The following is a 16,456-nucleotide window of genomic DNA, read 5'->3' as shown; positions in this document are numbered from 1 at the left end:
GTTCCACAATACCACTTTTAAACTCATTGTTTGCGGTCCATTTTACATTGTCAACAACACTCCCGACAGCCGGCTGTTCGGAGTTCAAGTTGTTTTCGATGAAACAATTTCGATAGTCGATAACCCAGAGTTTAAACGCCTAGAACATTTACGTATCCTTCAGTCAATAAACTATTCAAACATCTTATGCACGAAAGTATATTCTCAGTCGCATCGCTTGCTTGAAGCGAATCCTGACTAACAACCCACCCACTATCCAATCCGTGGTACTTATGGGAGTGTCACTGAGTCGGGGCCTTCCGTTAAGTAAGTACCACATCAACACTTCCTTTCTCATCCCAAGTTACGGTAAAGATGGTCGTGGCCCGCAATGGTGGCTCTCAGGCGAAATTCTCGCTTGGACTGGATCAATTGTTATTCCCAAACAATGCTCCTCAAGTAGTCTGGTTGGAAATGAGAGTCATCAGTCTGCAATCTACGAAGTATACCGTGCTTACGCAACGCAACGCAACGCATGAAGGAAGAGTAAGAGGGGATGGATATCCTAAAATTGATTAGTTTAATTTATGGGCGGTAATAAATCGGCTATTTAATCAGTACGCACTTTTGCCCCGTGCTATGCGCACTTTTGCCCCGACCATGGGGCAAAAGTGCGCACTGAGTATTCATAAGAAAATAATTATTTCTCGGATCACAAGCAAAACCAAGCAATATCTAGTATTACATTTTGAAGATGTGTGATGAGAGTATTAATTTGTAATCATGCCGATTTTCTAGTGCTTTTCTACCAATAGTTATTTTACGAAAACTGTTAGGTGCGCACTATCCCGCCCTTACTCTATGCTTGGATCAGGACACAGGAAACAATCAGCAGTGCCGCCAAAATAAAAAAAAAAAGAAAAAGCCATTTTAGATATAATCAATTGATTATTTCAAGTGGTTACGAATAGCAGATATTTTATTTCTGTCATAAAATTTGACTCGTGACAATGTAATGTTTCATGTGAAACTACCCGATCAGAAGGAAATAACACAATTGTAACTCATGCTTATATTTTGTTACGAAAAATTTCCTATCACCTTTTGTTATAAAGTAGAATCCGTTAGGTGTTAAAATAACAAAAAATCTAACAAAAAATTCTCTACGAATATCACATTTATAACAAACGTTGATAGCAATATAACACGATCATAACAACTTAAGATAGCATAATTGACCCCAACATAGCTTGTATTACTTATTGTGTAATATCATCGATTTTAGCGTGCACGTCTAAACATAGAATAAGAGAAAAATAGAGCATACATTAGGGCGCTTTTTGCTTGGAAACAAAAAGCTTCTTGTAGCAAAAGCTTTTATAGCATTGCCAAATGATTGCATACATACTGGCTGATTGTTATTGTGATTGACACGCGGATTATTATTTGTCGATATTGCCCGCTTTGAACCTGGGTATTCTGAGTTTGATGGAGAAGTTTCCTGCATGAACTAACGACGTTGTTTTCGACTGACATTTCATGTTAGCATAATATTTCACGCATCCGGCAAGGGCAAAACGATTATAGATGCAGAAGTCGTTTCCAGAACGCACACATTGAACTTTGCCCAAGCCTAAGTGCTGTTTGTTTTCCTGGTGTCATACGCTTTGTTGTTATTCAGTTTTATTCACTAATACAGCTACCTATATGACGATAGACTGAATAGCTTTATAATATCCTTTCAGATTAGGAAAGAGGGACTATTTTTAGATTCTAAATAGTGCGCTTTGGCGCTCCTCTTGTACGTTAACGTGTTTTACATGGTTTTTAGAAATAATGTCGATGCGACATGGTATCATTGAGCGGATATTTTACGTACATTATTTTACGGAGAATACGGCAAATCTTATTTAGGATTCCGCATAGATTCAAAGCAACAAATGCCCTAGTTTTGAGGGTTCAAAATGATTCTCTTTTTGGGGATTTGTTATTGGCATTTTTGATATGGAGAAGACTAAACAAACCAGAACAATTATCTATTAGTCTATATCTATCAACTGCGCATATAACAGATATATGAGAAAATTCGAGAAAATTTTGATGCCTCGTCGATGGGACAAAAGTCGCGGTAGTTTAGAAATTCAAAAAACGCGCAAACTAGAAACCCACAAACTGGATAAGTTTTGAGTGTTCATAAAAACCCGCATAAATTGGAGCAATCGCACTGAAAGTCTTATCAAGATTCTCAAAATACACTGCGAAAATTTTGAAGATCAAAATAATATATCAGATAGTTTTTTGTGACCTGAAAATTCGCTTTCGCAATATGCAGCATAGATTAGAGGAAAATTTATTATTTAGACATTTGACTAAGCCATAAAAACTAGTTTAAAAATGCTATTTGATTTCAATTCGCGTTTCTTTATTTCATCTGGACTGCTTGATATTTCCTGCATACTCTTCGAAATAAATTTTATAGGAAAATTATAATCTTTAGAAAAGCTCTTTAATAACTTCACGATTCCAAAGCTTTTTATGATAATGGCTTTAACATTTATATCATACGCCTCCTATTCTAAGGGTGCTTACAGAGTGGCGGCGAGAAGCTGAGCTGGGGCTGGTACTAGAAAGAACTAGAATGAAATAATCGCAATTATAATGAAATCGACAGCAATGCGTAATAACTGAGAGAGTGGTTGCAGGACAGTCTTAATATTGTGGAAGTGTTATCCCATGCAAACGAAATGATTTGGAGACTCATAAATCATACGCCTCCTATTCTAAGGGTGCTTACAGAGTGGCGGCGAGAAGCTGAGCTGGGGCTGGTACTGACATTAGAGTGCGAGATGCGAGAAACCTGCTTGCAGTATATTAAATGGAGCCTGTCAGAGCGAAAGCGGGCAGTCGGCGCCGATCCGCTCGGCTTTCACTCTGACATCATCCATTTGGTTTGCAGCAAGCAGGTTTCTCGCATCTCGCATTCTAATGTCAGTTCCAGCGCCAGCTCAGCTTCTCGCCGCCACTCTGTAAGCACCCTAAGTTGTGTGTCAGACGAGTATCTCAGAAAATAGGCAATGTCATTCCTTAATCCAACTGCAACCAAGTAAGTCAATCAAACATCTCACTGACAAGTTCTCCGATCACTTGCATCTAAAACTTGTCTATACTCAAAACGCGGAATTTTGAAAATCCATGTGGAAAACGCGAATTGAAAATCAAAAACTTCGAAAATTCGCTTTAAAAAGTTGAATTACGACGCATAAAAAGAGACTTCAGTGTATAAGCAAATAGGCTGCATTTGTGTAACCGTAAGCCATGCGCCAAAACTACGGTAAGCCATGCGCCAAAACAACTAAAAAAAACTCATCTACAACCACCACTACCAAACAGTCTTCAACTTCAAGTTATGATATACAAAAGACAGCCGGCCCAAAAATGAATGCCGAACAAACAATATTCCACGTCATCTCAAAGCCATCAGTTGACGTACGCAGGGAAGAAATAAACAAGAACGAAGACGGATATATCAACGAAACTCGAAAACACAAAAAGCACTAAAAATTTAACAGCGACCACCAGAGCCAATCTAGCGATGATGATATGGACACAAACACGAGCGAGGGGGAAGGCAGACAGAATGATCAGCAAACAGAGAGTACACCCGACCAGCGATCCCACATGTTTTTGTGAAATGTCTGTACCAGAATAATTAAAATGTCTGTAAAAGTCTGTAGATGGTTGTGTAAATCCTATTTATACCAGGTTATCACTTTAAAAGAAGCTTGAAATTAGAAAAATATTGTGAAGGAATTGCTCGAATTCGGGTACAATTGTTCTAGAGCAATTTTGTTAAACACTGTTACTCTTTTAAAAGTCTGTAGATTTCTTATTACGTCTGTAGGAGACCATCAAAAGTCTGTAAAATACAGACATATCTGTAAATCTGGCATCGCTGCACCCGACCATCGCTCACCACTACACCGAGCAAAATTTACATTGAATTTCCATAAAAACGTCTTATGACTTTCAGACATAAGGATTTTAAATGGATTTTATAAATCTGTCTTATGATTTGGAGGGGAAATTTTCCAAATCCATCTCTTATTATTTTCATAAGACAGTCTTATGAAATTTATGAAAATGTCCGAATGAACGCCATAGGTGCCCATTTACGAAAATTGCTGACATTTATAAGTAGAAAACATAGTAGAAATAACGATTTCCATAGAACAGTCTTATGAAATTCATTACAATGTTCGAATGAATGCCATAAGTTTTTTATTTATGGATATTATTGTGCATTTATATAAAAAAAGAACATGGCTGACATTTCTCGAGCATTTGTAGTAGACAAAAAATCAACAGTAAAAATCAACCTTTATTAGGTTTTACACCAACCGACATAACCCCACAAAATGAGCCGAATGAACTTCGTTTAACAATTCTCGGTGGTTTGTTTACATGGGAGTTACGTGAGTTTGAATGTAACAGATGGCCACCCGTTGCACTCCAACTCACGCAACTGACAAAGTAAACAAATCACTGAGAATTGTCAAACATGAACGTCATTCCTCATGAGTTCATTCGTGTGGTCATCTTGTAGAACTCAATTCGGGACAAATTAACCGCCAAGTATAGATCCCTTCAGAAGATTGAAGAGAAAACTCTCCTTAAATATTAAAATTTGTACATAATGAGCAACGCTTCGTCAATATTTCTTGGGAAACTGGGCTTAGACAACTGGGAAACTGGACTTGACAACTGAATGATAATAATTGTTACTTCTCAAATGATTTTGATTATTATAAAATACGCGTCAGACACTAATTATATGCACAACATTTCATTTCAAATAATCGGATATCTTCTGTAAAAATCATAACCATGTAAACAGATTTAATGCTCACAGTAATTTATTCAATAACATAAAAACAATTTAAAAATTGTTGCAATTTGACTGAAAATCTCACTTCTTTTGTTTCAAACAGCGGTAATCAAAAAGTGCTGAAACTATTAACACCTGGTTGGTCGTCCAGGCCAGTACTGAATTCATAAGAAACAATTATGAACTTTTCACAAAAGTGACGTTTATGAAAAACAAAACACAATTTTATAGAATCAATAACAGATCTCATATGGGTTTCATGAGAAAAATTTATGAAATTCTTAAAGGCATATATTGGAGCGAAGTCATAAGACTGTTTTATGAAAAACATTATTTGTACGTCTATGGAGTACATGAATAAAGATCAATGAATTCATAAGCCTGCCTATGACATTCTAAAGCGTTCAATGACATCGTCAGAAGGTTGGTTCATATGCCAAGACTTATGAAATTCTCAGATGCTTTTTGCTCAGTGTAGGGTTGCCACCCCTCCGGGTTTGACCCGGTGACTCCGGTTTTCGGGAGCGATCTCCGGACCTCCGGGTTTTACATCAATTTCTCGGGGTATGCTGGGAAGAAGCATAATTTCATTTTTTTTTTTGGATTTAATTGATTCTTTACAAAATGATTCAAAAGTCAGAGTTAACCAATACTCTGGTTCAGATTTATTTTGCCCGACTAACCCTTCGTTTCAAGGTGACGAAGATGAGTCCACCGAATATTGCTGATGCTCAAAGCAATGAGAATAAAAAACAAATCAAATTTACTACAAATTAAGGAAAGTAATATTTCACTATATGCTTGAAATGGTACATCCCACTAAGTCGGTCAAAATGGTGTAAAAAGTTATTTTGCTGCAATTTTACCAAATCACTTCACTGTTAGTGGTGCTTATCACCAGTTGCACCAACCCAGTCACCAAATTTTCTGGCAGAGAACGTTCTGTCAGATTTCTATCAGTCTTGATTTAGCAGCCCTGTCAGATTTCTGCGCACATTCTGTCGGGTTAGCTGAGCTAGAGCGAGATTGGTTTCGCTCGCGTTTTATGGCAAATTCTGACAGGAACTGAGCAAAACCCTGGAACAACTCGGAAATAGAACGTGCAAAGATCCTGGCAATTCCTACCTGGTAGAATTTGACAACGAATCGAGCAAAACATCTGCCAAAGTTGTGGCAGGAAGTGTACAAAAATCCTGACCGTACATTCCTGGCTGGATTCTGGCTAAAATCGAGCAGCATCGGTTAGTTTAACCGCTTCTGTCAGAAACGGTTGTTGCATTTGAGTAAATTCTCTTCCAGAATTCTCGCACAAATCATGCAAAATGCTAGCAAAAACTCTGCCAGAGTCAATTTCGCTTTGCTCAACTTCTGCAAACTTTCTGCTAGGGCACGGTGACTGGGCAGGTATGGCAGATTTGTTCTAATCCAACTGACTAGGTCAACATCAAACGAGTTCTTCCCGTGTTACCACTCCTGCAACGACCTTTAACTGTTGCCTAGCGAGGTGAGTTTTGCCCCTTTGTTGCGACCTCTGGTGATGAATAACCGACACCACATAGTGTTTCCCATGTGATGCCGCAGCTCTGCCTCCTTTGCTCTCATTTTGCTGTTAGTTATGGAAGAGAGCATTGCTCGCTCGACTTATCCTCCACAGCGAGAATAGCTGGTGCTTTTGTATTCTTTGCACTTAGCCGGGAAGCTTTACGTTAACGTAGTATTAAAAAGCGATTAAGGTGCTCCGCTTTGATTCCAATTTCTGTCTAGTTCCACTCAAAATTCAACACCCCTCAGGTAAGTGAAAATCTCCGGGTCAAAGCCAGGTCAAGGTCCAGAGGTGGCAACCCTACTCACCACCAAGAAAGAAAATAAACACAAGAATCGGAAAGCAGTGCGCCCAGGATAGTCAATAGAAATAAGACTTGATGATTTATATTTTTTTATGTATTTTGAATGACTTTTGAATTTTTGAAACGCACATTATTTTCAAAAAGGCGAATGGCCCTGGAGGTTAAAGCCTTAATAAATAATAATAATAATAATAATAATAATAATAATAATAATAATAATAATAATAATAATAATAATAATAATAATAATAATAATAATAATAATAATAATAATAATAATAATAATAATAATAATAATAATAATAATAATAATAATAATAATAATAATAATAATAATAATAATAATAATTTGTTGTTGTTGTTCTTTATTAAAGACACTTTACACCAGAAAGGTGCATTCGTGTCGGAAAAAATAGTTTCAATTTCGCTTTCATTAACATTGAAATAATAATTTACAATTCAGTTTTTCTTCAAATTTTTTTATACAAGTTTGGTTCTTTAAGGAAGTTTAAAACATTCTGCTCACTGTCGTTGTCGTTGCATAACGCCGCTCGTAAACTCGTCGGCTCGATGTCGTGCTTTTTCCTCGTTTCGTCGTATATCCTGCAGTGAAGGATCACATGACGAACGTCTAAGGTGACTCCACAGCAGTCGCATACTGGTGGAGAGGTCCTCTTCAGCAGGAATTCGTGCGTCAATCGGGTGTGCCCTATTCGCAATCGCGTTAGCACTCGTTGGTCGGCCGAATTCTCGCGGTCAGTCCACTTTGTTGTGTTGAATTTTACTTCGCGTAGTTTCACCTCGGTGGACGCTGACCACCGCTGGTACCATCGATTTCGGATAGTTGTTTTGATTTGAATAACGGCATCTGCTCCGGGAACGGATATTTCCAATGGGGGAACGCCCCTGGCTTCTCCTGCAAGTCGGTCTGCCTCTTCGTTACCGCGGATGCCAGTGTGACCTGGAATCCAGCACAGATTGATTGGACGGTTCCGAAGCATGTTTTCAATCTGTTGGATCCACGGGTGCTGGGATGTGCCGGCTTCGATTGCTGATAAACAGCTAGCCGAATCTGACATGATCAGCAAATCGCTAGACGTGTGGTATGCTGTTAGCGCTGTTTTTATTGCAAATGCCTCGGCTGAGAAGACGCTGCATTGCTGTGGAAGACCTAGCGACTGTTGATAGTGTTCTCCGAAAACTCCCGCGCCGACAGCGATATCGTCTTTCGACCCATCTGTGTAGACGACTGTTGATCGGCTGAAACGTTCTGTCAGTAGCTCCTGGACGACTGGACGGACAGTGTCCGAAGGATCTCCGGCTTTTACGCGTTTCTTGATGTCCCACACGATCTGGGGTCTGGCTTCGTACCACTTTCGAGTAGTTAGCCGCGTGCGGGAGCAGATATTTGGAAGAGGCGTTCCGACTATCTCCATCAAACGACTGGAAGCTCTATGTACCAAGGGAAGAGCAGCATTATCCCCACTATTCTCTAACATACGGATAGCCAATCGTGCGATGGTTTGGAGGACAAGCAGATCGAACGGCAAAGTACCTGCTTCAGCCATAATGGCTAGAATTGGACTCGTGACGTATGCACCAGATGCAAACCTTACCATTCTGTTGTATGTAGGTGCGAGTGTTTGGACGACGGCATCTCCTCCTCTGCTTACGAGCCCCATGCCATATAGTAATCGAGAGGTGACAATTGCTGACCCGATTTGAAGTAAAGAAGCGCGTTGACCACGGGGTAGCTTGGCGCCAATCATCTTCAAGATACGCAGCCTGGATTCGCACGTTTTCTTCGCCATTTTGCAATGCGCTTTACAGTTGAGCGATCGGTCGAGAGTAACACCGAGGGTTCTCAGCAGCGTTTGTGTTGGAACGGCTACACCATCTACCTTTATCGCCTGTATGGGTTCACGGCGTACGTTAGGGCTGCAATAGAAGATGCTGGATTTCGTTGCAGATATCGTAAATCCAACACTTCTCGACCATTTATCGACGGCTTTCACTGCGGCCTGAAGTTTTCGGTGGAGCGACTGGTCTTTCTTCCCCCATTCAAGGAGCAGGATATCGTCGGCGTACAGCAACACTTGTACGGAATTCGGAACGACACGGAAGATGGGTTGGATAGCCACGAGAAATAGTGTAACAGAGAGCACTGAGCCCTGTGGTACACCGTTTTCCAGCGGATGTGCTGGCGACAAATGCCCCTCTACGTTGACCTGGAACGTTCTCTCTGCCAGAAAGCTGTTGACAATGTTTATCATCCTTCCGCGTATTTGCCATTTCTGCAGTGTTCGTAGGATGCCATATCTCCAAGTGGTGTCGTACGCCTTGGCCAAGTCTAGCGACGCTATCAGACAGTGCTCGTCACGGTCGGGTAATGACTTCTCCAGCTCCGCAAAGTATGTGTCAGTACCCCGACCGGATCTGAAGGCATGTTGTCGTTTGTCGAGACGCCCGTTCGACTCTAGTTCGGTGGTTAACCGTCGGTTGACAATTCGCTCGAACACCTTCGCCATACAACTAGTTAACGTGATTGGACGGAATGCAGCTGGACCCGCGTCATCCGAGCTTGGCTTTGGAATTGGTACGATGATTCCGGTTCGCCAACAGGGTGGGAATACGCCACTGCGCCATATTCTGTTGAAAAGTTCCAACATGGCAGTTTTCACAGACAATGGCAGTCGCTGAAGCATTGGATAGCCGATGCAGTCCGGTCCTGAAGAGCCACTTCTTCCTCTGTCCAGTGCCCACAGCAACTCATTCAGGGTGAAGTCCGAATTGTAAATATCATCGCTATCTGGCGAGAAGTTTATGCGGTTTCGTTCGGCCTTTTCTTTCTCCCTCTGGAACAACGACGAATAGCTGGAGGTTGCGGATCTTTCGCTGTAGTGTTGCGCCAGTTCTTCAGCTATTTCTTCTGGCTTATCCGTGTAACCATTGGACAGCTTGATGACAGTTGGGCGGTGTTGGCGTTTCCCTCTCAACGTGTTCACTGTCTGTCACATCTCCGACGTAGTTGAACTTGGAGATATCTTCGCGACGAAGTCTTCCCATGATTTTTTCTTGGCGTCATGGATAGACTTTCTTGCTGCTGCCCGTGATTCCTGGAAGATTTTCAGTGCATCCGCTTTTCGTGGGTCCTCTGCTGGTATACGCTTCAGTGCCCTAAGTGCTTTTCTCCGATTTTTGATAGCTACTTTCAGCTCCGGACACCACCACGGAACCGCTTTGGGACCGACTCTGCCGGTAGTGCGAGGTATCGCGGTGTTTGCTGCTCTAATCAACCGGTCAACGAAACAGTCGATTGATATTTCGACGCCCGGTCGAATAGCGTTGGCGGTCAATCGCTCGTAGGTTGTCCAATCTGCTTGGTCGTAAATCCATTTCTGTCTTTTCGTTGGGATAGTCGACAGTCCGGGAATGGAAACGAGGATGGGAAAATGATCACTGCTGTGGGTGTCCGGAAGTGTCCGCCAGACAAATTTCGAAGCCACCGATTCTGAGCAGATCGAGAGGTCAATAGCCGAAGTAATACCGGTAGCTGGATCGATCCGAGTGTGCGAGGTCGTTGAGGATGAGTAATCGTTCCGATAGCGTTTTTTCGGCGATGAAGTGGCCTAGTGCGGTAGATTTCGTAGAACCCCAGCAAATATGGTGCGCGTTAAAGTCGCCTAGTACCAGCACTGGACGTGGAAGCGTTTCGAGGAAGTCACCCAGCTGTTCTTGACACTGTTGAGTATTGGGAGGGACGTAGATCGATACCACCGTCATTTGTTGTGGCAGTTGGATCCGAACTGCGATTGCCTGTATATTGTCGTCGACATCGATTCGTTCGAAGGGTACACCATCCCGAATGGCCAGACCTACTCCTTGTTGCCAGTATCGACAGCTACCAGTTTTCAGCAGCAGGGTATAGTTGTTACCTATGAAATTTGCTGGAGCTACTCGGTTGTCCACTTTTGTTTCCTGTAGCGCTATCAGGTTTAGCTCGTGTTAGGCGATCAGCTGCTTAAGTTCACTGATATTGGAGCGGAGGCCCCGAATGTTCCACTGCAGTGCGAAACTTTTGCTATTGTGACTGGTGATTGTCGCGGACGAAGACGATGTTGATGGTGAACGTCTACGAGATCGTATTGGCTGGCCGACAGGGTTCCTCGACGTGGTTGGGAGATCGATGTTCTGAAGCTGCTGTTGTGAAGGGGATTGACAATTTCGGAACTGACCTGAGGAAGGTCCAGCCCCACAGTGCCAACCGCTGTCGTAGAAACTACACTATTATGCTCACGAATACCGACTGCGGTCGGTACAGGGGATAGACTTTGTGTAGTTCTGCTGATCTCCTTCTGTTCGTCGATCGTGGGTTTTTTGGTCTGCTGGTTTACAAGTTGTAGTGGTGAAATCGGAGTTCCTATCGGCCAAAGAGGTGAATTCACTATCAACGGGTTGGGGTATGACGGCCCCGATAGTTCCTTCATCCTGCTGTGCTTGCGTTGGAAGGAGTACTACACTTTCCTCTCTTCCAAACCGATCTATCTCGTGGACAGTATTCGTGCGTGGGTTGTCGTTGGTATCCAAACGTTGATGAAAATGAGAATTATCGAAGAGGCTGGCTAGGGGGCGTCTCGGTAATCTCAATTTCATCGTCTGAATATTCCATAGTTTCATTGGTGGTAGTGGAAGCGGTTCTTTTTGGTGGTGGGCTTAAGTTATCCGTTGAGGTTGTCGTTGGTTTGCTGAAAGGGGTGTGTTGTTTTTGTGATCTTCCTCGTTTTGAATCCGTATTTATCGCTGGTGAACTGTTCCTGGATCTTGTTATTGGCCCGGCCGTCTGATTCGTTGGTTTTGATTCTATACTGTGTTGTGGTTTTTCTTGGCTGGCGGACTGTTGTTTGATGTACGCCATCATTTGCTCAATTTTCTCGTCCTTGCGTTTGTTCTCTGCCAGAAGTTTAACGATCTGCTCATCCTTCTTCTTCATTGTCTGCTCCAGTTCTTTCAATTTATTCAGGATCTCGTTTGATTGCGCTGCAGCCTGGGCGTAACTTCCAAGATTTTGCTGTTCAGCTCGTTTGCGCGCTTCCGGGAATGTCAAATTGTCGCGGATTTTTATTTTTATGACCTCTACTTCCTTTTTGTAAATTGAACATTGGCGGCTTGTTGGTTGGTGATCACCTTTACAATTTAGGCAGAACTGTGCTGCTCGACATTTTTCTTCACCTTGATGTTCTCCAGAGCAATTACGACAACGTTGCGGGTAAGACAGCGAACACGAGTATGACCGTATTTGAAGCATCCATAACAAAGCATCGGGTTTGGGAAGTACTCCTCGCGAGAAAAGACTGTATGGTTGTATGGAAGAACAACTTGAAGAATACGTAGTTATAGTTACACTGGTGGTTCTTAGCTGAAGGGTGAAACTAGTGCTGATGTTTCGATAGTTATATACTGCATCGTTTTCCAAGAGGAACATTTTCGCGATTCTGTGTGGCGTACAATCGGCACCTCAACAAGGAATTACGATAAAATAATTTATTTTTGCTCTGACAGTCGGGTTGCACTAAAGAACTTAGATCGGCAGATTTGAGATCGAAATTAGTGTTGCATGTTGCATGCACTCACATCGAAGAAATGCTATCTTATCCTCACTAAACAAAAAAATCAAATATAGTTTATTAAATTTATTTTCAAAGCTAAGGTGGAATGTAATATACCCATTTTCCCCTAACGTTGTATTGTACTTAACACGTTTAAGGAGTTTGTTTATATTTTGTTTGTGCTAGATGTTATGCTTCACGGTGAACGTTGTTATCTTTTCACATTTTCCTTTTTTCAGGTGCAACTTCAAAGCGTATTGTCTTTTTTCTTTCCTCAATACCATAGTATATTGCATACCAGCTGGATGGGTTTGGGGTGAACATGGTTTCCTTAATAAACTTGGTGTAGTCGATATTGCGGGAAGCGGACCAGTTCATCTCGTTGGAGGAGCTTCCGCGTTTGCGTCAGCTATAATGCTTGGTCCTCGGCTCGGGCGCTATGCCAAGGGTATAGAGCCTTTACCGCTGGGGAATCCAGTCAACGCTTGCATGGGGCTGTTCGTTTTGTGGTGGGGCTGGTTGGCGTTCAACTCAGGTAGCACTTATGGAGTGAGTGGAGCAAAATGGGTATATGCGGCACGGGCTGCTGTAATGACCATGATGGGATCATTTGGCGGTGGATTTTTCAGCATTATGTAAATGTTTTTGTTTATTGAAGTTAACGAAACTTGTCATCATGTATTTATTGTTTGCAGATATTCAATGCTTCGTAACGAAGGACGGCTAGATATTGTTGATCTTATCAACGGAATACTGGCATCATTAGTATCGGTGACTGCCGGTTGCTTCTTATATCACGCATGGGAATCTATCATTATAGGAGCGGTGGGTTCAGCCTTGTGTTGCGTTAGTATGCCTATTTTTGACAAAATGGGCGTCGATGATCCAGTCGGTGCTAGTGCCGTTCATGGAGTTGCTGGAATTTGGGGTAGTATATTCTTTTTATACATAATATTCAGTTGGATCGGCAGTTTCCTTGCAGGTGTTTTGGCAGTTGGTTTATTCGCCGACAATCCAATACCGCTGACTACTACAAAAGGCAGATTGGGACTGTTTAAGGGTGGTGGTTGGTACCTACTTGGTGTTCAGTCACTTTCCGCCCTATGCCTGGGTTGTTGGTCAATATGTACAACGCTTGCACTTTTGTGGATCATCAACAAAATAGTGCCAATCAGGATGGACCCGAACGATGAGCTATTAGGTGCCGATCTCATGGAACACCGAATAAGACATTCACAAGTAAGTAGACTCACTTATTTGCTACCGTGGCATTATATTCTGCGGCATTACAACACATACATTTGCCAATATTGTACGTTGTGCGTTTTGCTGATTTTTTATTGGAACTACCTTAACTAGATTCGGTTGAGGTGGATCATGAAAGAAGCTTCGTTTTTATGTATATTGTAGGTATATGTAATAGCGCAGATATTGTGTGGAATGAAAAGTCTATAAAACGATGAACCATATTATCAAGAATTTAGAATTATCTAGAAATGGAATATTTTTAAACTTTCTTCCTTCAACTCCTTTCTCTCTTTTGAGTACTATGGCACTTAATATTGAAAAAATATGCTTCACCTTTCAGTCCCTTGCTAATTAAATGCCGTAACAAAAAGTTCACCCCAGTTGGTCTGAGTTCAATCCCAGCCAATGTCGTTGAGATTTTTCTGGAGTGAAAAAAATCTGTGGTCACACCTTCCTTCGGAAGGGAAGTAAAACCGTTGGATCCATGAGTTGATGGGTCGATACCTAGTCCAGATAGTGGAGTCATTTTTCAAGCGTCGATGTTTGGCCTCGTAGCGGAAATAGGCCGAGAGAAAATAATTAGAACAAGAGATCACTTTCAAAAGTTGTTGATACATTTGAATATACGCACGGTGTGTTTGGTAGAACAAGTTTATTTGAAAAAAAAAAATCGGCATCTCTAAAACTTCAGTATGTGATAGAATGGACTTTTCTCTTTAATTTGCAACCAAAAGTAAAATAATCGGTCGGATAATCTGATGGGAAATTTTATTGTCTACAACTACGTAGGAAACCGTAAATCGATCTAAAATCGTCCGGGAAAGCTATTCAAACTTTGTCAAAGTTTTATATTTTCATTGGGCCTGCTGGTTAACCTTCTAGTGCCCAATTTTTTCTGACATTAAAAATGTCTTACTCCACTATCTGGGACTAGGTGTCATTCTAAAATCCAAACTATCTCCTATGTAACGAAACTATGTAAGGTTTGCACGCTTATAACTCCGATATTACTAGATGGATTTTAATCATTCATACACCAACCGATTCAGAAACACCTAACATAAATATTGGTAATAATTTAATATCTCCCCAATAAAAGTAGACTTTTGGAAATTGGTAAAATTAAAAAGTTCACGAAAAAACGGGAAAATTACCATTCGTGAGGCAGATTTCTCAGACACAGCCGTCATTAGAGGGTACCTTAGTGGTTCAATCAAACACGAAAAGTCATAAATAGAAGCGACGCATGTCCGTTTAAATCAGTTGTTGCTAATATCCCATACGAGCAACATCGTCTCCGGGCTATGCAATAAGCGCTATCTTTTACTTTACTTTATTTTTATTAACGTGACTTTAAATTAATTCATTCTTCACGTTTCGTTTATACATTAAATTACATTGCATTTTACAATATTCAAATATGCGTTAATAGATTTTCTTCTATTAAAAATTTAATTAATCTCTTTTCATTATCTGGCCCTAATATTTCTTCTATAGTTAAATGATTCATGATGCGTTTTCTGGAAAGTGATGATAATTAGGTCGTCTGCATACAGAATTATCTCTGTGTCGCCAGGGACAGCTTCGCGGATTGAGTTGATAGCTATGTTTAAAAGGGTCGGTGCAATGACTGATCCTTGCGGAATCCCATTTTCAAGAGGCCGTTTGTTGGAGAGTGAACCATCGACGAATAGGGGAGACCGGGGCTAGTTGGTGGTGTTTTCAGTTTTCATTTTTTACCGCTTTGATTTTGGTAGATCTTGCAAAATAGAACACGTTGCATGAAAGGGCAGACTGTTGGCAACATCTCTGAATTTTATGAAAATGTTTCATACGTTGTCTTTATTTCTAGAGAAAAAAAATATGTGACGCGGAAAAGCCGCCAACTTACCCCAGCCCCGGGGTAAGCTGGCGGTATGTGTGGGGTAAGATGGCGGAATGCCAAAAAATAAGCAATCAAATGGAAATTCGATTACATCAGTGGTCCTTATGAAATGTGCCGATTGTCTTTTCAATAAAACTGTATATTATTCGACACTTTTCATTATATTTCAGTCTCAATACCCTGTCATTTTCACTTCGACGCGTACTCCATATTCAAAAGCAAATTTTCGAAATTTTTCAGGCAATTGGTTGAAATAATTGTCCCCTGCATTGACGAGAGATACAAGAAAAAGTTTCTCTTACTTTGGAGTGAAGTCGAGAAATGAAAATATTTGATGACTATTTTTGCACTGTAAATAGTACCGCCAACTTGCTCCGTGTGCGTCACCGCCAACTTACCCCAACCGCACTTTTTATAAAAAAGGATTAAAAAAATTACTTTTGTGTATGGATAGGTGTAATATCTATACGGATACTGAAAGCTCTTTTCACGCATTTTCGAAAAATATAATCATTCGGGGAATATATTGAAAACCACCTTAATTAACACAAAATGTTTAAAATTAAGAAAATTTCCAAAGTATGCTCAAAAACACAATATCACCCACAGCTTCTATAAAACAAAATGTTTAACACAAAAACACATTGGATAATGCGTTTCACATTACTTGACGTTCACAACTAGAGAGAGCGCTTTATGTCTAATAGAAACGGAGAAAAGGAGATTCCGCCAAGTTTTTAAAAATCGACGTTCACTCAGCAATCAACAAGCTTGCCGTAGAGTACACAAAATATAATACGTCTTTTTGTATTTCCCTGGCTATCGTCGATTCGTATACAAAATAAGGTAAAATAATTGAGTTTGCCGTGTTTTTGGTTGGAAAAAGTTGCTAGTTTTGCATAAGCATAAGTATAAGCATACGAGATCAGAAAAAGTGCTAGTTTTGCATAAATGAAAAAGTATGAAAATTCTCGTGTCTGACGATAGCGGTTTGTTTTTCGTTTTG

The 16,456-nt window shown here is 40.9% G+C and overlaps 1 protein-coding gene across 2 annotated transcripts in view; it reads left to right on the top strand.

Moving 5' to 3' along the window:
* The window catches only part of LOC131682763 (putative ammonium transporter 2), an 88,488-nt gene that overhangs the window by 65,150 nt on the left and 6,882 nt on the right, over positions 1–16,456 (top strand). Inside the window, exons 2-4 of one of the 2 annotated variants that reach the window (XM_058964484.1) lie at positions 12,557–12,952; positions 13,013–13,245; positions 13,300–13,556. In XM_058964484.1, coding sequence (XP_058820467.1) covers positions 12,557–12,952; positions 13,013–13,245; positions 13,300–13,556 — 886 coding nt within the window. Of the gene's footprint in view, positions 1–12,556; positions 12,953–13,012; positions 13,557–16,456 lie in introns of both variants that reach the window. The other variant, XM_058964483.1, reaches the window with a different exon arrangement.

Source organism: Topomyia yanbarensis, chromosome 2 (genome assembly GCF_030247195.1).
Source record: "Topomyia yanbarensis strain Yona2022 chromosome 2, ASM3024719v1, whole genome shotgun sequence".
Classification (NCBI taxonomy): domain Eukaryota; kingdom Metazoa; phylum Arthropoda; class Insecta; order Diptera; family Culicidae; genus Topomyia; species Topomyia yanbarensis.
The sequence above is the reverse complement of the archived record's forward strand: the minus strand, read 5'-3'. Positions and strand labels throughout refer to the sequence as shown.